The sequence below is a fragment of the Parasteatoda tepidariorum genome, chromosome 10 (assembly GCF_982258835.1).
Source record: "Parasteatoda tepidariorum strain Cologne lab strain chromosome 10, Ptep-v5.0, whole genome shotgun sequence".
Taxonomy (NCBI): Eukaryota; Metazoa; Arthropoda; class Arachnida; order Araneae; family Theridiidae; genus Parasteatoda; species Parasteatoda tepidariorum.
Window position 1 is genome coordinate 42,184,788 of NC_141764.1, and position 27,508 is coordinate 42,212,295.

General features: G+C 27.0%; 1 protein-coding gene across 11 annotated transcripts in view; it reads right to left on the reverse strand.

Moving 5' to 3' along the window:
- The window catches only part of LOC107441504 (cell adhesion molecule Dscam1), a 434,487-nt gene that overhangs the window by 378,156 nt on the left and 28,823 nt on the right, over positions 1-27,508 (reverse strand). For all 11 annotated transcript variants that reach the window (XR_015429993.1, XR_015429992.1, XR_015429995.1 and 8 more), the window contains exon 2: positions 3,022-3,345. Coding sequence is in view for 7 of the 11 variants with exons in the window: in XM_087154077.1 (XP_087010203.1) it covers positions 3,022-3,345 (324 nt within the window). In the remaining 4 variants the exon portion in view is untranslated. The remainder of the gene's footprint in view (positions 1-3,021; positions 3,346-27,508) is intronic.

Sequence of the window (27,508 nt, forward strand, 5' to 3'; positions counted from 1 at the left end):
TAATTATTTTTTTCAATTGTGCATTTTTAATTTTTTAAATATTTTTTTAAAACAAAAGAAGGGAAAAAAGTTAAAATGTATCATCAAATTCTGGTTTATAAGTTCACATCTGTGTGCATAAGTGAAATTCATAAAATTTTATGCAATTTATGTTATATCATTAATAAAAGTAAATTTTTGATTTTTTTTAAAAATACGACCGTGCAAACTAAGTTTCAAAAGTTTGACAACAGAAATGACTTTACCGAAAAAGCATCTTTTATCGTATTTACAGAATTGAGTTTTTTTTTTACTAAAGGAAAAGCATTTTAAGATTTGTTTTTCTGCCTGATGCCTTTAAATGCAATAGTAGGTATATACCTGTCATGTCAATAAAAATGTCAATAAAATACTTCATAATAATAAAATTTGGTAAATTTATAATTATAGCATAAGGTATAGCATAAAAATCATTTATTAGGTTAAATTTACTTTTCGGTATTGTATTATTTACTAAATGTGGGTTACTATAACTGTTACTATAATTTTGTGTTACTATAGTTTAAAAAACCAGAATATATATATATATATATATATATATATATATATATATATATATTGCTATTGTTATTATTGGAACTTCTTTAATCATATAAATATTAAGTTTCAAAGTTGTAAGAAATATATAAACTCAACTCTGTCTAGAGTATAGGTTATGTTATCTTCAGCAATATCTGCTAAACTTTTTTTTATATTCTTTTGCACCGAAAGGATTTTTTAGTGAAAGAGGACTGCGTAACTGAGATAATCAGTTACTGAAAGCAAATATTCTCATGGGAACTGGACTCTACAGACGCAGGTGGGAATTCTTTGCGGAAATTACCTAACCTAGGATTTATTCAATGCCGATTGCTTGAGTTTTGTTTGAGATCTAGGAGACTCTATGTAAAGAATGAATAAGCATTTAATGCGATAAAAACTGTAATGCACTTAATGGAAGGACTAATCTTTGTTTGGAGGTTTTTGCAAAAAATGTTTGTTAAAACCTATAAGTTTGCTATCAATTTTTGTTTGTAGGAGAGAAAAAATGTTACATGAGTTTAATGTAAATTAAGTTACTTTTTAATATCTAGTAATGACTTTTTTAAAAACTTGAAATAGATTTTTGTAGCGATTAAAGCCATAATTCATTTAATGGAAAGAATAACTTTTTTAAGTTTGTACTTGCAACTTTTGTGCACTTGCGATAAAATATAAAATTAATTCAAGGCGATTACTTTTGTCTTGTTTGAGATCTATAACGCTCTATATAATGAAAGAATAAGTTTTCGTTGTTATGAAAACTATACTTGCTTGAAAGGAATGATCTTTTATGGATTTTACTATGGGTTTAAATTCAATAAATTTGCTTTCAATGCAAAATCGTTTTAAAGTTACTAATAAAATGTATAAAATTTAATTTCGCAGTTCTGATTATTTTGGAATCTATTTATCAGTTTTTTAAGGTTATGAATGTATAAGAATTTTATGCAATTAAAACTTAATGTAAAAATATGCTGAACTAAAATGGACTATGCAGAATAGAAAAACACTTTTTTAATTTTTTTTATAAACAAAATATTAAAATATCTCAGATTGTTTTTAATAATCAATCAGTTCTTGATTGCAGAAAAAATTATAGTGAGTTCTTACAGCTTATGCATTTGATAATTAATATTTCCTTGCTTTTAAATGAAATATGAAATGTCCATAGCTTGGTGAAGATATTAGCTGCTATATTTCAATGGTAAAGTTATAAAAAAAAATTCACATAGCTATCCAGATAGCATTGCTGGATAGATTTTAATGTAGCAGTAACCTTTATCACAAAACTCCATCTGAGCAATAAATGATAAGAAAATTTATCATGTAAGCTAGAAACAAAGTGAAAGTTAAAAATTTTAGTTCATGTGCAATGAGGTTGCCATTTAGCTTGCATAAATATATAGTCCTTTTATATCCCGATTGAATCAAAACACACTACTCACTATCATTCAAAAATGTTGCTCTTGAAAACCTTAACATTCAAAAGGAAAAAAAAATAAAAAATACAGATTTTTGTAATGGTTTATACGTGCCTTTGCTCATTCTTCAAAATAAATAGGAAATAATGATTAACCTGTTCATCTTATTGTGTCAATCAAATCGCAAATACAACGTTTGCAGTAAGGTTGCTAGCTATCATGTTATGAATTGATTTCTAATTATCAATTCGATTTTGTGTATGGTACGTTTACTTCTCAAAAGAGAAAAAAAATGTTTTTTTATAAGTGATTTTGCTGTTAAGTTCTAAATTTTCATATGACGCACAATTTAAATATTCATTCATATACTTTGTACGTTTGCCACATTTTTACTTAGTTTAAGTAGTTGGATTATTTTCGACACTTTTTCGCTATGTTTGCTTTTCTTTTTACGCTATGTATAAATATTTAACTACTTATATTTTGTTACCGTTGATGCAGTGTGGTATGGAGCTTAGCGTTAAATAAATAGGATTTCAATAATCAATAAAATTAAATAAATAAGATTTAATAAATTAAATGAGTAAATAAGATAATAAGATTTCAATAAGTTCAAGATATTTCTTACACATATCTCAAAACAATATATTTTTATACACTTTTTATGCTATATTTTTCTAAAATATCAAAAATGAGCTTCGTTTCTATCGAGATAATTTTCAAGACACATGAGAGACTGTCTAAAACTTAAGATCTAAAATCTCTTAACTTAACTTAAGATCTAACTTAGATCTGAAGCTCTTAAAAGCTATTCGAACCATAAAGTAAAAAAAAAAGAACTTAATTCTGAAATACAGAAGAAAATACAGAAGTGAAAAAAAAATGAAAACCTTAACTCACAAAACAATTTACTTGTTTCTATTGAACTTTTGTAATGCATGAAATGTCTGAATAATTATTATTTATTGACCTTGTGAAATCGTAAGAATTGATAGATAATCTTAAATTGCACAGAAAGTTTTGAACAAGTTTAGCTCACCTGCTCTTACACGAACATCTCTGCTTCCTAAGATTCCAATACTGTTCATTGCAACACACCTGTACACTGCTGTATGAACATCCTTTCTGAAGTCTTCTTGAGAAAAAGGTGGAAAATCTAATGAACCATCCCATCGGACATGCCTTAATCCTGGAACATTAACCACTACTGTGCCATCTTCCGTCCGCCAAGCAATAGTGGGTGAAGGACTTCCAGTGACAGAACAAGGAATGATAGTTCCGTATGTATTTAAAAAAGTTACATCACTAGGTGGTTCATTCACAAAAGTTAATCCTTTTGATGATTCCGCCAAAGAATAGTCAGCTGTAAAAAATGAAGAATCATTAAAATTAAAGATTACAAAAAAAAAAGATTTTGTTTGGAGTGATGGAGAAACTAAATTCTTGCTACATAATTAAGTGAGGTGGGCTTTTTTCAAATCTATGTACAGAGCGCAAAAATGAACTAATGAGGAGATCTTTACTTTATAGGACTCAATCGTAAATGTTTGAGACGTTGACTTCAAATATGCTAATTAATTAGTGCAGACAATAATAGCTTACGAAATCAGACACAAAAACATAATTTTTCTGTCAGTTTTGAGTACTTAATGTTAATTTTAAATTTTGCGTATTTCACCATATCTTGAAAACTTTTTATGCGATTTGAAAACTTTTGCACACATTAGAAAGTTTGTTTATTCAAAGATAATTCCATGCGAAAATAACTTTTAGTTAATAGTTATTATTTTTTATTATTTCCTTTAATTGTAGACAAAAATTTTGAATAGTAAGGTATGCAATTTTTTTTTTACATAATTTTAAAGAAACATTTTTTTAAGTTTTACGTGACAAAATACAAAATTTGATGGAAATCAGTTTTACAGTTCCCGAGAAATTGAATTTTAAAAAAGTCCTTTTTTTCACTTACTCAGTAATTTAAAAAGTAATAAATTAATGGGTATAATACTTTTGAATTTGCAATTGTTGCATGTCTTGACGGAAATAAATCTAAATCTGTAATTTTAAATTAAAAACCTCATTCCATCTATATTAGTTATATTGACTTAACTTCCTTTTTTTATGCATGGTAGAAGAATGCATAAAAAAATGTCTTAGTTATCTAAATGCTAGTTTTAGACTCATAAATAGGTTCAAGTCAAAAGGATTACTAATCCGTGTAAAACTGAAACTTCTATGGGTTTATCAGTAACATTGTTGAGGCTATTATTACTACTGACAGGGTATTGGTTTCATTTCAATTCACAAATACAATGGAAACAACAATTCCATATTTGTCAAAATATGATTATTTAAAGTTCTCCCCTCAAATAAGAGTATTGCCATTTTTTTTAAAATATTCTATAAAAATTACGCCCATATTATTACAATATTTTTTTCATATCATGAACAGTCTGTAATATGCCCTGTTTAATTCAGATGAGAAGACTAATGAGACAAAAGGCTAGATTAAAGTACTATTTGTAGCTGCGAATATCAAAAATTTGAATTCATCAAAAATTGTTGAGCTTGATAGATTTTTTTAATTTTTTTTCAGAAATCAACATCCAAAAATCTATGATAATGCATCATTGGTTTCTAAACATTGTTTTGGCTCAATATTTGCACTATCAAAGATTATCAACTAATTTATTATTCTATCTCTATTTAATTTATGAATCAATGTTTAAATAATTTCAATACATAACTAAATAGTATGAGTAATACTGATATTTATTACTTATTATCACTCTGTATCGCATTTATCATTTATTTCACACTTTGTTCTTTAATATGATATAATATTCTATTATACTATAAATAATAATAATATATACGATGATTATTGTTAGAAAAAAAACTATATTGATTATTAAAAACCATATTTAATTTCTTTTACATGCGTTAAAGTCAAAATTTTAATATATAAACTTATTTACATATTCTTGAACTAGTTCTAATGAAATATAAAAGCACAAATAAAATTAATATAAATATTTATATAATTAAAAGTGTTTTGAATGAAAATAATTTTTATAAATAAGTTAACATTCACCATTAATTTTAGTCCGAAATACTTTAAAAATCCAGACGTTACTTAAAGCATTTTAACCAAATATAAAAGCACAAACAAATTTCTCATAAGTATTTAAACAAAATGATAGACAGAAAACTTATTTCTTTACTTATTATTTAAATGGTGATGTCAATAAAATTCTTTTAATGGAAAATAAAATTTTAATAAAATATTACAACCATAAAATTTAGCTAATAATAAAAATAATAAAATATTTAAAAACAAATCCCTGCCTCTGTTCTTGAAGCATTTTTACTGAAGTATAAAAGCTCAAACAAAGTTCTAATAAATATTTAAACAACTGTTTAAAACCACGTTTTTGAGACATTAAGTAATTTGAAAAAAATTCCACTTTAGAGTAGAAACAATTTGTTTTACATCCAACAAAAAGAGACCTCAACATCCCTGTAATCTGACGTTAAATTGAAAAAAAATCTAGCACAGCCATTTAAAACAGTGACATTTTCATTTAGAAGTGTATAAAAGTACAAATAAAAATGTTCTTTCGAAGAACTTTTATTTAATCTATGTTGTCGTTTCTTTATTTTACTTTACCTCCCGAGCCTGAGTCATAATATAAATCATTCTGGAAAACATTAGCAGAGACTAGAAGATGGCAAGGGTTTCTCGATAGCGTTTTCTAAAAGCAACAGCTTTACTTGAATGTTTCTCTTATCTGTATTGACATAATGAGTTTGTCAGATAGAAATCTTTTCGCCAAACTAAAGGATGTAAGTTTTTCTTTAGAACAGTATAATTTATGAACACTGAAAAGCGAAATTGAAATTCGGGAAGGGAAAAAGAAAACATCAATGAATGACAATGGCTTTGTTTATTGTTTTCCAACTATTTCATAAATCTCTCTGGATTTTCAATTCTTGTAAACTTTCGTAATTCTCTTTAAACTTTTATTTGAAGTACGCTATTTTGATTTTTATTTAGTTCAATTAAGCATTTTAATTTTATTGCAAAAGTTTCCATGCAATTTTTATCTTGCATTTATAATCATCTGTGCTACATTTTTAACTTTTGTAATATGTAAGTGAAATTTAACTTTAGTTCCTGCCAGAATAGAAAAACATACTTTATACTGTTTCATAATTTGAGAATAAAAAAATTTGTTTAATAAATATAATAATAAATCCCAAACCTACTACACTGTAAAATATTCTTCATCTAACTACGATAAAAAGTACCATCACTTAGGGTGCGGCTACTTTTTATATATGTTCTACTTTTACCACAACATATAACGGAACCAAAAATCGAATATACCATAGTTTTTGCAGCAATACGTAGCGCGAAATCACGAAATCACTTCAATTAAATAAATATTACTAAAAAAAAGTACGGAATAATAATATATAATACTTTATAACCAAAAACATAAGTATTTTATGTATTTGGCTATAAAGTATTTTATGGTAAAATGGGGGAATAATTAATGATGCATTGAAAGTACCAGTATTTTATACCGTAATTTGATCCCGAATCTTTTACAGTGTAGAAGCGAAAAAGGCATGATATTTACTGAATTATCTAGAATATGTTACCTAATAATAGCATAGTATTGTTTTAAATTTTTTATTCATAAATAGGTTAAAACTAAAATGCATAATTATAAATTTTTTGCGTGTAATATATTTCAGATTTTTAATTTGCGTTTTTTGCAATTGATACAATATTAATTAGTAATACTTGCTAATTGTAACTAAATAAAATAAAGTAAAGGTATTTTTAACGGAAATTGATCTGGTTGTGTTCAATTTAGTTTTCCTCAGCATATCAAACACTTAAAATATCATTATGTTACATGTTATAGAAATGGTTTTTTAAGTGTATGTATTCTGAACTCGCATTGCTTCACTTTAAAATTTGAGCATAAGAGCTTACTTTTTTCAATATACATTCTGAAATTTAAAAACATTTGCAATTTTCTATATTGAAACATACTTTGTGGATCTACCTGAAGAAAGCATTTCAGTATTTTCTCGATGGACTTTTTTTACACAGGACTATACTGATTGTTTCAACCTTCTTAACAAAAAAACGGAACGTTTGAAGCTTTATTGAATTACCCTGAACAAAATGATAAAATGTCTTTTTCTTTTTTATTGTATAAATTTGAAAATAAAATGTAAAATATTAAACTTAATTACAATTTAATAAATACAATAATGCTCATTTATTCGATTTATTGATTTTGTTTAACTAAGTTGAAAAAAATGTGATTTATTGTCAAAAGAATACCATTTAAATAAAAAAATATCTTTATTGTTAAATAATTAGTTACTGTAGTATATATGGGTTTTCAGGCTTAAAAAAAATAAGTTACTTAATAAAAAAAAGATCCGTTGCTTTTGAATTATCTTTTATAAAACTTTTTGGCACTAATTGTAAGAAGAATATTTAACTACCAACTGTTTTAACATTTTCATAACAAAAAAATATGCAAAATATCTTGTGGATAAGAAATACATAAAAATAAAAGATCGACACTATTGCTCGATACGCTTTCAGATTAACCTTAACTTAAGGACAGTATTTTAATGCTGTTTTTACTTTTTCTATGAAAACTGAGGCACAATAATCCAGAAGATAATCCTATATGTTTTGGCAGAATCTACTAGAAAAACTAACTTATAGATAAGACTAACCATTGCAGGCATATCAATTGTTAAATACAATAAATTTAAAATTTTGAAAAAAAAAATTTGAAAATAATTTTTATTGAAGCAGCCTTTAACAATATTTTTATAAAAGATTAGCAATTCTCCGGAATCTTAAATTTGTACCTCCAAAAAACCAACGAAAATACTAATTAAAATACTAAATTACGAAAATAATGATGTAAAAGAAAAAGTGAGTACATTTTATTCTTATTACGTGTAACAAACATAAAAACTTGTACAATTTACGGGGAGCAACTAAAAAATGCTATTACTTTGCTTTTTGTAACAAATTTCTTTAAAAGCAAATTTTATCTTTATAAGAATGTAAGTAAACATATGTCAACATTATTAGATTAATTTTTAAACGAACACGCCTCCCTGCATATTTTATATCTAATTTTCGAAAATATGTATTAGTTTATAACCTAAACTTTTTCCAACATTAAATCTTATTAAAGCAGAAAAATTTTCCGTTAGGGATATCGCAAATATTTAAAGCAGTGAGGAACTAACTTTGTGGAGCTAAGGAAATAAATATAAAATAAGGAAAAATCCCTAACTCCTGTAAAAATCTCTTTATTAACTAGGGAAAAAGTTCCAGCATCTTTTCATGTGGCAAGTTGCCAAGTCTTTAAATTCCCCCGACGCATATGCTCCTGTCATCCATATTGCTTCGAAAATTGCTGGGGTATTAAGTATGCTTCCCTCTGAAATGTCCAAAAATATATTAACTAATCACATTGAAAAGTTACCCCTTGAGGATACTGACAGTCTTGCGCCGGGGGAAAATATGATACCCAGCGAAGTAGAAATTGGAGAGATTCAGTTAGAACGGCAGATGTTTTGTTATTTCACAACTCCAGGCAACTTCAAGAAAATATTGAAGAATATTTGATCATAAAGGCGCAGTAATTTAGGGTGGAATTGCATCATAATTTTAAAAATATTTTGCAAAGAATGTTAAAGAAATCAGTAGGACCTTCTTATGATGTTAAGGAAATGAATTCATGATTTAAAATTTACATATTGCTTAACATACGGGGAATTTACTGTTATCTTTTTGATTTACGTAAGCAACAAGATAAGCATCAGTAAGAAATTTATATTTTCAGTTAATTGACTCAAATTTTAAAACAATAGATGTTGATTATATTTTATTACATTATATCAATTGAAAATTACTTACATTGATTCGTTGCAAAAGTATCTGACTAAAATAAAATATAAACAGAAATTTTTATAAAAAATTTAATTTAAAACAAAATATTTACTCATTTAAAGGTAAAGACGATACTAAAATAACAATGGCCATTATGAATTGAAGCTTAATTATTGGTTCTCGTATTAAACTTAAAATATTATACCCTAAACTCAAAATAATATGACAACCAAAGAATTAGTGCTGGTAGATTCAGTTGAAACATCAGATTCATTGAACTTAGGAAGGGAAAACTAGGGGTAACTGCACATATATATTTGATCACAGAAGGACAGTAATTTCAGATAAACTAATAACATTGAAAAGTTATCCCGTGAATATACTGACCACTTTGCCCTGAGGAAAATATGATATCCAGAGAAGTAGAAATTGGATGGATTCAGTTAAAGTGGCAGTTGCTTTGTTATTTCACAACTTCAAGAAAATATTAAAGAACGTTTGGTCATGAAGGGACAATAAACTTGGATGGAATCGCATCACAATATGAAAAAAAAATGTATTGAAAGTAATTTTCAACATATTGAGGGAATATTCCGATGCTCATTTATTGTTATCTTTCATTTTATCGAGAAAAGCAAGATAAGCCTTAAAAATAGTGATTATAAATTAATATTTTGAGTTCAGATACTTTTTTGAAAGATAGAAGTTGACTCTGTTTTATTCTAGTTTATTCTGTTTCAATTACAATTTGTGAAGACTCGTAATGTTATCTAAATAGTAAATTAAAAAGCAACTGAAGTGATCCAGTGATCTATGTGGTTGCAATATTGGAGGGACACAAGACGTTGAGCATTTTATTGTAAAATGCTCACATTTTGAAAAAATTGAAAAAAACTTAATTGCTTTAAATTCGCTCAATATTAACTTTCCTCCCCCTCTTTGAACTTTTGTGGGAAACAAAACCATCTTCAAACTATTCTGCAAGTTCATTGATTCTGTTTCTAATGCAATTTTATAAATCACTTTGTTTTGTGTACTATATTAATTTTCTTTTTTCTCATTCTTTTTTAATGTTTTTTTTTTCTATTATCATTATTTTTCTTTTCTAAATTTTACATGCCCTTTTAGTATGTATTTCTGTTTAAAAATCCTACATTGTTTGCTACCATACTTACGTCTGTAAGCCTCGTGTTGCATTTTTTTAGTGGTGCACGGGGAATAATTTTGTTCTTGAATAAAAAAAAGCAAATGAAATCTATTATTATTAAAGAAAAAAAGAAATTTTTATTAAAAATTCTACTTAAGCTGGAATTAAAAGCTGAAAAATAGCCAAATTAACAATTAAATCGTGCCTCATCTCAATACCTTAATATCTTAAACCTTTGACTCGAAATAATTTAATAACTAGCGAAATTGAAATAGGTTATTCTGTTCAACGGGGAGCTGTTTCACGACTTCACTTTGGAGATGTCTTCAAAAACAAAAGAAAATGTGATCTTTAAGGACTAATAATTTAGTGTGGGACATTATAATAGTTCATAAAGAATATAAGAGAAACTCGTATAACTTCCCGGCCCCTGTATAAGAAATCCGCGCATGTTGAAAAATTTACATTTCAATAATCATGCATGGAATTTATTGTTTTCGTTTAAATTTGCTTAAGCAGCAAGATACGCATTTAAAATAGCTATCATAAATAATTGTTGCTTCAACGTCATCCATATTTTTAGAAGAATTTAAATCGGCTATGTGATTTTTGTGCTATAATATAATATTCAAATATTATTAGTTAAATACTTCGATTCATTATGGAAATACTTGCTGAAAAGCGTAAACGAAATTTTTAAAAAACATGTCACTTTCGTGAGAAAAGCAGAAAAAAACAATAAAATGATTTATTTACAAATAACAGGGAAAGAGATATTAATGATATAATACAATAATGTATTAATGATTTGAATAATAATTTCAGATCAATTCGTTATGCAGAAATAATATGAGTGTCACTAAATTTTGTAGTTTCATCTGAATTAAGACGTATTTTATCAATGAGACAAATCTGTCTGAGTCAATTTAGCCAAAAAGAAAAACCTGCTTTATGTCCTTATATTGCACCATTTTTTTGTTCTATTACCTGTTAGTTTTCAGTAGAAATCTTTCACGAAATTGACTTTAAAGTCAGTTTTTATAAATCACATAGCATGATAGACAGTCATCATTTTCCATTTCCAATTCGCTCAAAAGTGTGTCATTCTCTTCAAGGCGAAAAAATTACCGAACAATATGTTAATGGCATTTCTGGTAAAAAATAAATTAAAAAGCAATTCTAGGGATAAAACCAAAATAAACGGTATTTAAAACATTCATTTAGTAGTTTTTCCGTTTATCTAATAACGGTTTACCGAAATTCTGGTTTTCTAACTTACAGTTCTTATTACCACGTGTTTATTAAAAAATACAAAACTGAAAAGAAATTTCACTGTTTAAATTGTTTTTTAGCCGTGCTCTATACGTTATTACCAAGCCAAACCAAAATTACCGAATTTTAATACAGATTAAAAATTTGTATTTTGTTGTTAATTTTACTAAGTCATTACCGAGGCAATTCGGTAAAAAAAATTATCGATCTTTTTTACTCTCCCATAGAGCAAGAAACACTGTAAATTTAAGCATATTCTGGTAGTTTTGACCATATTTTTTCCCCTCAGATCGATATTTTTCCTCCTACCCCCTCATATTTTTTCCTCCTACTTCTTGGACATCTACTTTTTTACAGTTAGATCCAAACTTTTGCACATTAGAGTAGTAAATTTTTGTATTTTGTACAATTTATGCTGAATTTAGATTTTTCTGTTCCAGCAGTTAGTTATGAGATTTTGTCTTTTGAACTACCAAAGTTTTATCTTAAAAATTAAATCATAAAATATTTTATTTGTCTGTTTATATTCCTATCAAACTTTACATTTTTGAGCAGATGTTTTTCTTATAATTTTTAAGTAAATTTTTACTGTCTAATTAATGTATATTAATGTTAAAAAATGCAGCAAAATACAAAATGCAAAAATTAAAAAAAAATAATAATTTCGTTACAATATATTTATATTTTTGATTTAATTATTCATGTTTAAAAGTTCAGTTTTAGAGTAACTTTGCTATTCTGATAATTGAATGCCTAATTTCTTTTGCTTACAAGTGTAATCAATTATTTGAAACATGGAAAAATGAAGATCTTCAGTTTTAAAATTTTATATAAGTAATGTTCTGAATTTTCAATTGTTTTAATTCTTATAATATTTTAATTGCTTGGTAAATTTGCTAAATGTGTATACACAATTAATAAAATGACTAGTAATAAAATAATATTCAAAGAAAAGATAATAAATAGTTTAAGAACTCAATTACAAGTGATTTATTTTAATTCATAAAAATTATAATATGACACAAAATACCATATTTTAATGTCTACTAAAGGAAAATCTACCTTTCAAATAGTAAATATATTTCTCATAAACATATAATACCGGCACTTGTTTTTAGAGAATAAAATGTAATTTATTAGTTCCGTTAAAAAAGTAAGCATTATCATAAAATGTGGAAAAAATTTGAACTTCTGGCGAGAGAGAGAGATGAACTAATTAGAGAAACAGGGTGGAAAAACCATAAAAACTAAGTACTTCACTCACTTATCAAAATACGAGCGCAAAAAATTTTATTAATTATTGTAATAATTTTGGAGCAAAAATCTTTCCTTCATTTCACCTAGAAGCGTCACTTGAAACAAATTCTATGGGCTCACTTACAGGGAGAAGATATTCTAGGTACACTGCATTGCTCACGTAATTGGTGGTCTCATTAATGATGATGGTTTGTGCTTCTAAATGGGTAATTAGCTATATTTTTCTAATATGATAGTTCCTCGCGAAAGGGAAAAACTGATATAAGTCAAGTGAACTTAGAGCAAGAGTTAAGGAGAAAATGAATTTTCCTTTTCCAATACAATTAAATGCAATGATATCATCTTGCAATCTTATGAGCGCTTAGTGTATACCTTCTTTAATACAGAAATAAAATTGTCTTGTAATTTTGTTAGGGAAAACAAAAGATTCACTATTAAGAAATCAGAGAAAACCATTCAATGGGAAAACATAATCTCGGTACATTGCATTTTGAAAATGTGCCTTATCCTAAAATGGTATAAAATTGATGTTTTTCTTCAAGGTGAATCATTGCATCGTGTAATCAATTTCAATATGGTTGAATGTACGAAAAAGTATGGTTCAACTAAGTACCGTAATGATGAGATGTAAATCATGACAATTAGCAAATTATAATAGTGTGGAATATAAGACGTTTTCGCAATTTAGAATCCTAACAAAAGTTAAAGAGTTTTCAAAAATTTAAGAAATGTTTTTAATGTTGTACAAAACAGATGCGTGTAAATTTTGAAAAAAATCGTAAAGTAACAAGCGCCTTCTTTATCTACAATAGTACTTAGAACTATAGGATACAATAGTACTGAGAAAAAAATTGTGATCAAAACTAGCAGAATATGGTAAAATTTACTGAGCTTCTGGCTCTGCAGAGGCACCGAAAAAGCTGAGTAATTTGCATGGAAGCGCTTTATCATGATTTTTTTTTAAATGAACAATAAATTATAGTCTTATAACATCTGATAAAATTCAGAAAAAATGGTAAAATTTGTTCATTATTGACTTAATTATGATATCTTAGACTCTAAAACTAAGAGCATGGTATAATTTTGGTTACTTAAATTTTTCAGTTTTGTATTTTTTACTAAGTTTGTAGTGATACGGAATATGATTTGGAAAACCAGAACTTCTGGTAAACCATTACCTTATGAACGGAAATATTACCAAATGAAAGACTTAAATAAGGTATAGATTGGTCTTATTACTAAAATTATTATTATTAAAAGAAACAGGGATGTCATTATTATACAGTAAAATAATTTGATAATTTTACCAGAATTTTTTCCTCCCTGTGGTAGAGTGTTATCCTTTTTTATAAGGAATCAGTTGCGAAAATATGGTTCAATTAACTATCGCAAATGATAAGTTGCAAATTATAACAGTGTGTAACATAAAATGTGTTCGCAATTTAGAACTTTCCAACGAGTTAAAGGTCTTAAAAGGAAAAATTAGACGAATTAAAATCGTTAATACAAGTATATTAATTATTTTAATAGATACTACTTAATTCAATAAATTTTACTTAATATAAATAATATTATTATTTAAAATAAATAATATTATTTGCTAAATAAATAATAAATATTGTTAACCAAATAGAAAATAGATGCGGGTGAATATTAATAGAAATAAAAAATAAAAAACTCTTTTATAAGAATCAAGATTGTTTCTACAACATAGTCTACCAAAAAAGCTAAGAATGCTTACAATGAACAAAACACGAGAGAAAATAAATTATATTTTTTATCTTTATCGATGTTTGAAAAAGAAATGTTTAAGATAAAAATGGGAAAATTAGTATTATTAATACTATTATTATCGTACTTAGTTCATTTTTTACTTGGATAATTTGCAAGATTTGCTCTTATAAATTGCTGTTTGTCAAATATTATTATATTACTGATAGAACTGTTCGAAACAGGTAACATCATATCAATCTAAAGCTTAGTTTATTGGGTCAGTTTTCAAAATAAACAATATTATTAATGTTTTGGTTACATTTTTTACGGACTAATTGACTAAGTTTGCTTCCCTCTAAATGTCAAAATTTTGTATCATTCGTTTTTAAGTATTCGTTGCGTTTGTTTTTGTGCTTTGTATATGTGAGAATTTATCCAAAATTTGACAATGTGTTTAACTCAAACAACTTTGAAGAAACTTCCATAACCCCCGTGTCAATTATTATCTATTTACGGACTTACTTGTCCAGTTCATTCTCCAACAGTTCGGTTTGACATAGAGCTAAATCATTAGACTGTGATGGTCACTCTATTATTGTGCTTATGTGTTTATCTTCTTTGTTCTTCAGATCATGCATAACTTGGAAGATGTAAATTAAATCAGTGTGCCCTCAAAACTCTAGTCATTTATCAGGTGCGTCTGAAAACAAAGCTCACATGGTTCGTAGTCTGTTCATTAGTCGTTTATTTGTTACTAAGCAGTAATATCAAGTGCATCTTTCTAAATATATAAACTAGAAAACATTTTTATTTCGTTTTTTTTAAATTAACAATGCTGTTTACTATCAAAATTACTCTAATAACCAAATTTTGAATAAATGTTGTCTCTTTTATTTGAAACAGGTCAATTTCAGTTGAAATAAGGATGCGGTCAGTAAAAAAAAAATTCGATGAGATTATCATAAACAAGAAGTAATCTAGAAGTGTAACTAATACACTAATAGGACTATGACTCATAGAAAATTCATCTTATTTGATAGATTTATTAATTATGTAAATGATTGCAGAAATAATTTCCATTCATTAAGAGAGTTATTAGATAATGCGAGTCAATTTAGTTTTACTACACAGGAATGGGCATATTTATTGTAATTAGAAAAAGAAAGAAATTAAATCTTTCATATCTGGCAGTAATGGATAAAAATTGGCAGTTAAAAGAAAGCTTTCAACTTGCATTTGCAATCACAAAAAAAGCTTTCAATTCAGTATTGGTACTTTCATTATATCAAATATAACGACTTAACACCCTCTAAATATTATGATTTTTCCAAGAAAAATTTTTACTCTAATTTAATATATTCTGATCCTAATTTTAATGAATCAGATAAAATAGATTTATTACTTGGAGCAGAATTAATTTATGAACTTGGAAGCTCAAGTCAAGTCTAAGTAATGGGAACTGGTATTATTTTTTTAGAAAATATATTGGGATGAATAACCACTGGGTTAATAAATAAAAACAATTCTGGTGCAATTTAGTTTTTTTTTAATAGTTAAAACTCAAAAATCCACAAAATACTTTAAAAAAAAACTATTTAGATTGATTTTGGGATCTTGAAAATATCGGGATAAAAATTAATTAAGGTTCAACATAACAATATTTAATGAAACCGTTGTATTTAAGGAGGATCGTTACTATGCATCTCCGTACAGGAAATGCGGAATACCTAAATTTCCTGAAAATTACGATTTGGTTGAACTGAGATTAGGAAGTTTTATTAAAAGTGTCATAACAATGATCACCCATTTTTTTTGTCGTATTACTGTTTAGGCAGAGGAGGTGCGATTGTTCCTGTCTTTTCAGTGGCGCCATCTATGACAAGGAATTCGAATTCTGCCACACCATTCACACAACCACAACCCGTTTATAGGGCGGGTCACATTCACACTCAAAGGAGAAAGGACATAGAACACACACACACAGAGAGAGAGAGAGAGAGAAAGAAACATCCATCCCTTGCCCGGGATTCGAACCCAGGACCTTTCTGATGCAAGGACAGTTCCCTGTCCCCTACACAGGTCGGTCGGCATGATCACCCATATCAACAGTATAAGAGAGGTATTGACATAATAAAGGATCATTTAGAGAAGTTACCGTAGTACAATTAATGTAAAAAGTTTCAATTAAGAGGAATTTTCTGTATCTTCATCAGGCTTTATTGAGAAAAGAAAACATAACGACCAAATTGGGTATTGTGTTTGCAAGTGCTGGTGAAAATGTGCAGTTTTCACTTAATGAACATTAGTACCCGGGTCCCAATTTAAATTCTAATATCGTATATTTATTGGCAAACTTTTGTTTAAATGAAACCGAATTTCGAACGCAACTCAGGTGTTTCTACAAATGTTGTTGTCAGAAAAAGACAGGGATGCGGTTTGGCTTTTATAGACAGATAACTTGACAACCAGTCATCAAAAATTAGTCATTAAGATATATCGACTGACTCGAGTATTTTTCGAAGTAAATTGCATCCCATTTCCTTTAGCCGTAACAATTAGACGTCGCGTAAGGAAATATAGCGAAGATAACCCTAAAGTCAAATTAGAAAAATTATTAAGTCAAATATTAAATTCCGAATAATTGTTTCTGTGTGGATGACCTTGTTGGGGCTCGATAAATATTTTAGAGATATTCTAAAATACTAATAAAGTTCATAGTTATATAAAAGTTGTCGGAATGATTCTTGGAAAATGGATTTCCAATTATCCAAATTCAATGCAGAGATGGGAAGTGTCTGGATTTGATACATATCCGTATCACTCCAATGTTTTGTTAGAAATTCGTGGACTAAAATGTTTAGAAATAAGAAGGAGCACTGAAAGTGATTGTTTAATGATAAAGATGAACAGTGCTTTAGAACTCTTAAACCAAAGTCACTTTTCTTAATCGTCTTGTCATTTTTTTTAAATCTGCATCTTATAAGCTATGTCAACTTCCTTAAGCATGTATTTTGTGCCATGTTTAGATTTTTCTTGAAATAGACAATTTAAACTGCGTCATTTATCTCAAATAGCTATGAGCTATGCCCATTATCCATTTTCTCAAACACGCATTTTAAGTCGTGTTCATTTTTGCAAATAGGCATTTTGATCTGCGCATTTTTTCTCAAATATGCATCTTCTGCTAGGTCCATTTTCTCAAACAAGCATTTTGAGCAATTTTCATTATCTTAAATAAGCATTCTGAATTGTGTAATTTTTGTTAAATATGCATCTTAAGATATGTCCATTTTCACGAATTTTGAGCGATACCAAGAATAAAAAAAGTTACAGATATTATAGTGGTTCAACTCTCTGAAACTTTAGTTTGATGATAAATCGATGTATAATAGTTTAATTGCTAAATTTCATTAAACGAAACTATGATTTACTTGCAAGCAAACTTAGTAAAAAAATAATTTTTTATTTATATTATAAAGTTTTATTGTAATATTTAGGTTTCGGCAAATTTGTATTCGGATTCAAGATTGAAATTGAATCATTTTTTTAAAGCAATTGGTATTAATTCTCGTTGAAAGTTATTTCTAACTGTATCAAAAATGCGTGCTAAAGTTAGAAGGATCCATTCATTGAAATTAGTAAACTTGAAATTGATAATACAAATTATACTTATACTTATTGAATAATGCTTTATAAATAAAAACAAAATGATATTTATGTTAGCCAATGATGATAGTTAAGTTAAATATTTAACAATATTTTTTTCCAAACTTATATATTTAAAGGTGATTAATATTCATTAGTTTAAATATAACAATTTCTGGCAGATAAAACGGAATTTCCAGTTTCCTTCCAATAAGAAGGAAACAGCGGAAGGATATAAAGCTATTAGGAAGATGAATAACCCACACTTCTTATCACGGACGACCACGTGACCCAGATACTCTGGATACCATGTGACCCACTTGGAACAGAATGCAGAAGGGATCTTTAATAATGGGAAGAGGAAAATGTTTTTGTTGACAAATAATGTCAACAAAATCTAGACGGCTAGAATAAGAGTTATTTCATTTCCTCTTTCTGGTTGAATTGTTGGGATGACGTCAAGAAGGGCCGAGTAAATTAAATTACCCATATTTACATTATTTACTCGTGATTTGGAGAGGAGATTTTAGAAAGAGAAATATTGTAAGAAAAGAGATCCCATTCATTCTTCGGTCATTATTTTCTGATAACCATGATGACCGTTTTTGCTTTCTTTTCTTACAAGACAAAGAGGACTATTGTTGACTTTAACGAATAATAATGGCGGATATATTCTTTGTATTTCTGGAAAGTGGTTGAATTAAAATATTTGTTTTTGAAATAACATTAAGCCTTTTGGCAGCTGTGAATTTTAAATTATTTCCTTCTTTTGCTTATTATGTTTTATTTGTATGCATTGTAATCGGACTAAATAAACATTAACTTGAGACTTGAGTACATTTAATTACCATAGAATTTTCAATGTAAATCAATTTTAAGAGAAGTTCTTTGTATAAATTTCCTGTGCGTATTTTTTTCATGTACTGTAAGAACACAATATATTACTTATTTGCATACACATTATTCTGATTTTAATAAGCAATCTTTAACATATTTCGATAATAAACGTGAGCAGAAAAGCTGTGGTAGTTTTTTTTCTTAAATGGAGGATTTTTAAAACAAGATCCAATTAAAATATTTGTAAACTAAGTATGATATTTTTGAACTATAGAATGCAAAATCATTGAGAGAAGAAAATTTCAGCAAATAAAAATGTTATAAATAAATTTGATTGCTAAACTGTCTTCGATAATTTCTTTATGCACACTTAAACAAATCTGCATAAGAGATACGGTTATTTTTCGTAAACAATAATTATGTTTTTAAAAAATATATTTTTTTAATTTTTCCCATTATCTTTTAATAACAATGACTATACTCAGTTTTTTTTGAAAGACAAAGGTGTAATTGTTTAAGAAAGCAATCTATAACAAAGGGAGTATTTCTCCTTTAAATTTGATATATTATATAAAGTACATAACAATAAAATAAAGAAAATCCTCCAAACTAGCTTTTGAATAGAAACTGTTTCCAAGCAGTGCATTTGTTTTCTTTTCAAAATCAAATGTATCTTAAGAATCTAATTGAATCTAAAAATGGAAAACTGTTTTATTAATGTAAATATAATGTATAATGTAAAAGAAAAATGCACTAGTGCAATTAAACATTTAAAAAAATACATATTAAGCAAATTAAAAGAAGATTTCATGCGAATAGCGGAGTATTAATGCATAAAATTTCTTGTTTTTAATTTGATACAAATATTCTATTTATATAAGCTGCATTAATTTATTTTCTGGTATCAATGCATTTAAATCTGTAGAATAAGTTGGAAAAAAATATGTGAATGCTCAGGTAGAGGATGTAAATTGCATTTTTCATATGTTATGAAGAAAAGGTAAACGTTTTATTTGTATAAGATCTATGGTAAATAGAGAAGAGGTGGGTAAATTGGTACGAACTATTAAAAGAAAAAAATACGGTTTCTTTGCGTACTATTCAATTATGCTTTCAAAATACGTTAATTGTCTAGTCCTGTTTTGAAATCACCGAATCAAGCACTCCAGACGTTCTTACTTCTTTCTGTCATTTTCAATTCAGCAGATGTATTTTTAGTATTGATTTTTTTAATTAAATGTAGAATTTTTAATTGGTTTACGATAAATGGTAAATGCGGAGGAAGTAGGTGATCCTGTTGAAATAAAGATTTGCGTTTTCTTTATTCACTAACCAACTGTATTTTCATAAGACTTCAACTGCAGCCTTGTTCTGAAGTCAACAAATCAAACACAGCACATATTCTTAGTTTTACCTGAGATTTTAAATTGAGTAGCTGTATTTTCAATTTTAATTTTAAGAAGCAAGTGTAAGACTTTTAACTGGCGAAAGTAAATGATAAGTAGAAGTGGTTAAAATTGGTTTTTAAAGAAAGCTTTGCTTTTTCTTAAAGCACCATCTTAATTATAGTTTCATAATATTTCAATTGCGTAATTCTGAAGCTAAAACCACGGCGGATATTGTATATGATATATGTGATTTTAAGGTATAATTTCAAGATATGTTTTCAATTTTTCACTGTATTTTCGATTTTAACCTGTATATTCAATTTTTATATTCTTTTTAGAAAAAAATCACGTTGCATAGCATAAAACTGCTTATTAAACCTAAGAAATGATTTTTACTATATTCATTGGTATGTATACCTTTTGAATGGTATGCAAGTGCTTTTAAAATGATGAAATATTTAAAAAAATTGAATAATGTAAGTTGCATTTAAAAAGTAAAATGGAAGGAAATTAACTAAAGTAATCAACGTATAATGCTGTCAGTGAAAGAATTAAAATAAAATACATAAATAACTCAAACGGAAAAGGCAATGATTTATTGATTATTTCATATATTAGAATGTGTATGTGTAAAGTATTTAGCTGCTAATAACTTACTTGCATTACTTCATAAACTCGCATTACATAAACTACCATAAAAAATTACGGTTGAAAATGGAGAAAATATGAGTAATGTACTGCTTATTCATAGTCAGAATTCAAAATTGGGAATCGTCAAAGTTATAATTACACTGATTAAAATGGTAACTCTAAAACATTTGTATCATATAGCCTTACGGTGTAGATGGATTTAAAATCAGTTAATATGTATAAAAACAGGTGACGCTATAGTGAATGAACAAAAAAGTTGCCACTGTCATAGGAAACTACATTCTCATATTTTCGTTAATATATTACAATCGAGGCATTTACTGTGTCATTACATTATACTGTTACAGACATTTACTGTTAAACAAAACAGATGCACTTGTAAATATTTTATTCTACATTGATTGAGTAGAAGATTTTAATCTAACCAAATATGTATTTCCGTGTACTAACAAACTGCAAAATTTTTAAAAAATATCAGCAAATTAAATATCTGTCTTAAGTAGTGTACTGAGAAAATAACTGTTGAATTTGAAAACAAAAATGAAATCAAATTCAATTCCATTTTAGCGTATAAAATTGTTTACAATTTTTCTTTCATGAAAAACTAGAAGTAAATATAATAAATACCGAAAGTTATGAAAACCATATTTCTTTCTAATTACAGCATTTATATTTTTTCATTAATTTTTTAAGGGCATTACATTCGAGCCTTCAAAAAATATACTCATTGCTTAGTTCGAAGATATTTGATCTAAAAACTATTTTATGATAGAGTTTCGACAAAGCTCTTGAGACAGGAGTTTAACTAAACTAAAATACTAATCAAAACAACTCCAAAAAATCTTTTAAAAGTTTCACTTGGATTTATCTAGGTTTGGCTGGATATTTTTTCTGGATATAGCAAAAAGTATGTGAAGTATAAAACATTTCTTATAAGCAATTGTTGAACGCTTAACTACCATGTCATTATAATGTACATTAAAAAAAAGGAAATTTTAAATTTATTTAGATTTGTCGTTTATGGGGATTTTAAAATTTCTTTCAAAGGAAATGCTGAGCAATCTTATTTGCTATATATTTTTCCATAAATTCGATTCGTATCAAAAAAATATTATTTAGTTTGCCGTAAGCAAAATTTTTATATTTATGCTTCATATAAATTTTTCATTGGATTTAATAATCATACATTATATTGCTTGTAAGTTTTTGAGTTTCCTTAGGGCCTTCTGCAACTTAATAAATTAAATAGCGATAATTAATTAGCGATAGCAAATTAAAATTTGAATCTTTTGCAAATTTTATAAATTTTATCTTTTATAAAACTTTGGTAAAACTAAAACTTTGATTCAAATTCTTATTTCTTGTAAACTGGAGGCAAAATGTAAAATACTTTTCTTATGTATTTTTCATAATATATCACGATTTATATTTCAGCTTTTGAAATGTATTCTTAAATAGATAGAGTAATTAATTAGAAACAAAAATTAAATTTCCTTTATACTGATACTCTGTGAAGATGTTATATTAAACTGATGCTTACACAGCCAGAATTTTTATTCAAAAATTACAGTAAAATAACTCAAGCAGTCTACCAATGAAAGTAACCGAAAAGTTTACGGTAAAAAATATTTTTTACATTTACGTTTTTTTTAATAATTTACAACTGGTACAGAAATACTAGACATTTTTTATGTTAAGCTGGTTTATGATGCAGTCATCTATGTGTGAATGCAGATATCCCATTCTAATTGTCCATGGTCACAAATGTAGGAGTGCTGGACACTGGAAACTCTGCGCGCGTTAAAGGGAATGGAGAAAAAACTGTGCGGTCAACACTGGGACCGTTCCGTTGATCATAAGATTGACCTATTAGCCCTTTCGGTTATAATATGTATTTAGCTATTAGGAACTAAATGGCTTTATTTGGTGAGCCCAGTTGCTGTGAAAAAATTTCGATTGTTCAGCCGTATTAGGGGAACGCAGTTAAAAAACGGCTTTTTTCTCACATTTAACAGTTTGATTACCATCTTATTTATAGTTATTTAGCTGTTTTGTTTGAATAAGGTTAAATAGTTGATAAATGGTTAATAACACTTAAATAAATTATATTTAACATTTTTTTTCTAGAAACTTCCTAACAGTGTAGCAATTCTTCTCAAACCAAATTGTTTAAATCAAATTAAGAGTTTTATAAGATTAATTTAGTCTTAAAAGTTAATTGTTTATAAGCAACTTTGCATATACTTTTTTACGTAAAACTAAAATTATCCTAATAATAAAATAATTCTATTAAATGTTGAACTAATAACTAACTAAGTCTATAATTTATATATGTTGACGAATTTTATTATTTCTGTTAACTAGAATGAAATATTTTTTGTCTGAAAAAATTTAAATTTAAAGCATAGGCTAATAATGTCTTGCCAAATTTATATGTTATAATATGTCAAGATGTTTTCATGAAAAATAGAAAATAGTAATTGATTATTGAATATGCACAAAAATGCATTTCACTTGTGAGTAGAAGTAGCAAAAAGTAGCGTAAAGTTTCCTAGACATTTAACATTTAACATAACAGAATTTAAACATTCCTAGTTTTTAAACGCCCTTATATAAACTCTCAATTTTTTATAAAATCTTCAAATGATTGCTCAGGGAATAGAGAGTTTGCCTTCAAATGAGATGAACCGGGTTCGAATCCCAGAGATGGCTGGTTGATACGAATCCCGTATCCGGCTTGTACCGATCCCAGTGCTGATATGACAGATCATTCGTTAGAGTTCCCTTGTCGTCAGATTTTTCGTGGTCTTCCTCTCCATGTAACGCAAATGCGAGCAAGTTCCATCAAAAAGTCATCCACGAAGTCAAAATTTCTCTCAATACTTGATCCAGGAGTTCCCTGGTATTCTGAATTATGTTCAAAATTACAAGGCTACGGAGTTGAACACTAGTAGTCGCAAGCCTAAAAGATTGGGTCAGCTGTTCAACGACGGTTATAAAATAAAACAAAAATAAGCTTCAAATGTTACATTTAAATTTTAATATATTGTTATTTGCTACTTTTGAAAGGAAAAATTTCCTGTTTTTCAATTGCTCCCTTCTTAAAAAAATTCAAAATCTTATAGTTTTAATATACAATTACATGAACGCGTAATTGTACTTGTGTGATTTATGTACTCTAAAATACTCTAAAAATAATTAGAAAAAATCAATGATTTTTTTAAAATTAAAATTGTAAAAATTAAAAGGTCACTGAAATTGAGCTCGAAAATAAAAAAGCAAAGATGAGTAAATTTGAAATAAATATAAAAATTTAAAACACCTGATTAAATGATAGTTTTAACTAAAGTAATGTATGAAAATGCATTTAATAAAGATAATATTAATACTTATTTGGCTTTAACTGCAAAAGTCTTTTGATCAAATTTAAGAAAAAATGAACTATATCTTAACTTTGTTTCTATTTCTCAATTATATAACTAACTTAAATATGCTATTGAAATTAAATATTTTAAGAGTAACTTGACAAGCAAGGAGAAATATACTAATTAATTGAATTCACATTTTCGAAAAAAAAGAACTTCCACGGCTTTTAGTAAACTTATGTTAGTAGAATTCTTTGTAAGCATTTTATTACATCATTTACCAAATCTACTTTATAAATTGATTGTGCATATTGAGTTAGTAAATAAAAAGAAGTCTTAAATTAGAAAAAAAATATGGGTTCGACATTCCAAACTTATGCATGAATTTTGCTTCGTTTCAGGACATCACAACAGAATAAAAAAAAGTTAAAAAAATAAATAAAAAATATTTCAAAATCAAAATGTTGCAAAGAGGGAAAAAATCAGAGAGAACGTTGGAAGTAGGATAAAAGATTGAAAAACTGTAAATAAGGCATATTTTAAAATTGTTATCTTATGAACTGCTGCGAATATGAACAAAGAAAATATATTTATGAAACAATGCAAGATATTGCATAATTTTAAAAATACATAAACAAATTACCACACTCATGTTACGCATATAGTAAAAGTAATAGTAAAATGATTAAAATACAAATTGCTATGCGTAATTTATTATTTATATAATTAATAATCATGCATATACATACAAAAATGTTTAAATTAAGTTAATGTAGAAGGAAAGAAAAGAAGTAAAAATCACAGATTAGTTATAAATCCTTCCTTCAATAGTGGATATTAATTGGCATTGTAATTATGAACTTTAACTCTTACTTTTTTTCTAAATTTAAAAGGCAGAGAGAATAAAAAATCTGATATCTTACAAAATATTTTTAATAAACTTATAACATAATTTTATTAGTCTGCACAAACTTTCCATCTTTAAATAATAAATTATTAAATCTCATTATATGCCTTTACGTTTGATTATGAGGAAGTATACAACATTTTTATGATCTGTGTCTAACTAAGTCTGTATGGGAGTTTTTGCAAAAATAATCGATATGCTTATGAATATCTTAAATAGTTTTTGAGTAGTTATAGTACGTGTTTTAAAGAAAAAGGATATTGATTCTCCTTGCATCAAAGCATAAAAAAAACCTTAATAATTTAGGAAATATTCTGCTTTTTTATGAAAAACTTGTAAGAAAATCAAAGGCTGGTATTAAACGCAAATTTTAAATAAAATTTATTCTAAATCTAATTTCATTTAAATCTGTCATTATCAATTTCTCTGTATATTTTAAACGCAATAAATAAAACAGTAAAATATTTTCTAAATTCTTATAGGTTTTATAGTTAAGAAATAAATCTCTCACTTTTGACGATTCATGAATCCTTGATCTATATTTCGTAAATTTTGAGAATAATTTTGCTACAAAATCACTTTATTAAAAGACAAAAATATTTCCTTAATTCGGAATCTCATCATAGTGCATTGAGGGAAATTGTTAACTAAAATGAAGACTAGAGGATCAAAACTAGAGTGGCGAAGCACGTGACCGGATGTATGATAGTCAAGAAGTTGGACACGTACCATTAAACCCCGGGTTCGAACACAGCCTCAGACATACGTTTAATTTATCTCTCTATTCGATCTACTCTTCTTCTGTTGTTTGAGTGACATCAATTTATCTATGTGGTTCACAGGGTAAATTGATTGTTAGAAAAGTTGGATACACGTGGCTCTACGATATTATTATTTTTTTTGGGGGGGGATATAATGGGAAAATATTTCTTTAATTTTGACGAAATTCATTTCTTCGAAGAAGTGACGATAATTATTACATCACTGTAACGAAATTTTTCTTCGAAACATATGCCATGAAATTGTTTCGTCAAAAACTAACAAAGTTTCAAGAAATTTGAGCTCTTATTTTTCACAGAGGAATATTTATTTATTTTTTTAAATATGACCCAAAATATCAATACAACTGTATTTAAAATGCTGCGTCGAAAGACATATTAATGTAAAGTAGCAATTTTAATAATATAGGTAGTTTAATTATTAAATTGAAATAAAATGTTCGTTTCGCTTTAAATTTTATCTATTATATAAATTAGCATGTAATCAATAAGTTGTAAGAGAAAAAAGAAATATAACGCCAAAAATTGTATTACAATTTAAAACACAAACAAATAAATACTTAAATATACATGAAATTTTGCAATAATTCCTTGGTAAATTTCAGGGAAATGCCCCATTTGTATTTTCTAAATCATCGCTCCCCAGGGAAACTTTGAGAAAGAGGCAAGCGATATTAAGTAACAGTACAAAATAAATATCAGGTTCTGAAGCCACGCCTGAACAACTGCTTCTAATTGATGTTCAATGGAGTAAGAGTCCAGCTCATTTTACTGCCTTCAGGCTCAAAGCGAACTTAGTTTGAATTTCAAAGAAATAGTTGGAAGAGATTGAGACAAATTCGATGCTTTAATTAATGTGGGCGTCGATTCGAAATAATGATAGGATGGATTGCATTTGAATCGATTCCTAGGAAACTGAAACTTGGATATATCAATACCCTTAAGGTAAGTACATCGGGATGTCTCATCGGTTGATATGATAAAGCCTCTGGGCTTAGGTTATTGCTTACTAGAGAATTTATTTCTGAAAAAAATGTCATTCAAAAATGGTTTGTTTTGAAGGAAATTAAATGCATGAATTTTAAATGAAATAAAAGTTTTTTTCAATGTATATTTATCGACGATAAAAAGTATGAAGATTTTTTTCGTATTTATTTTGTATATAACTGTTGACTTAGCTGAAAATTTTTAAATAATTCATAATTAAAATATTCACAAAATAAAATCTAACATAAAAAATATTTTGCGCAAAACAAGAATTTCAGAACTAATATGATAAGTTTAAAAATGTAACACTTCAATGTGCATTTTTAGTAGTCTAAATAAAATACTTTTTTAAAGGATCATCATAGTTGCATTAATTGATTGAACTATTCTTAAATGCCTGAAAAATATTTAAACTATTTGTTTAACTAAAATGCATTTGTTTATTTACTACTATTAAAATATTCGATTTTATTTCTTATGATTATCATTTCAATATAGTTTTCTTGTGTAAACAAAAGGAAAAAGAATACAGTATACAATATAATATTTTACAATGGATATGATAAAACGATATTTTTCCTGCAGGTATATTTTTTTATAAAAATGGTATTTATAAATATTTTTATAGAAGA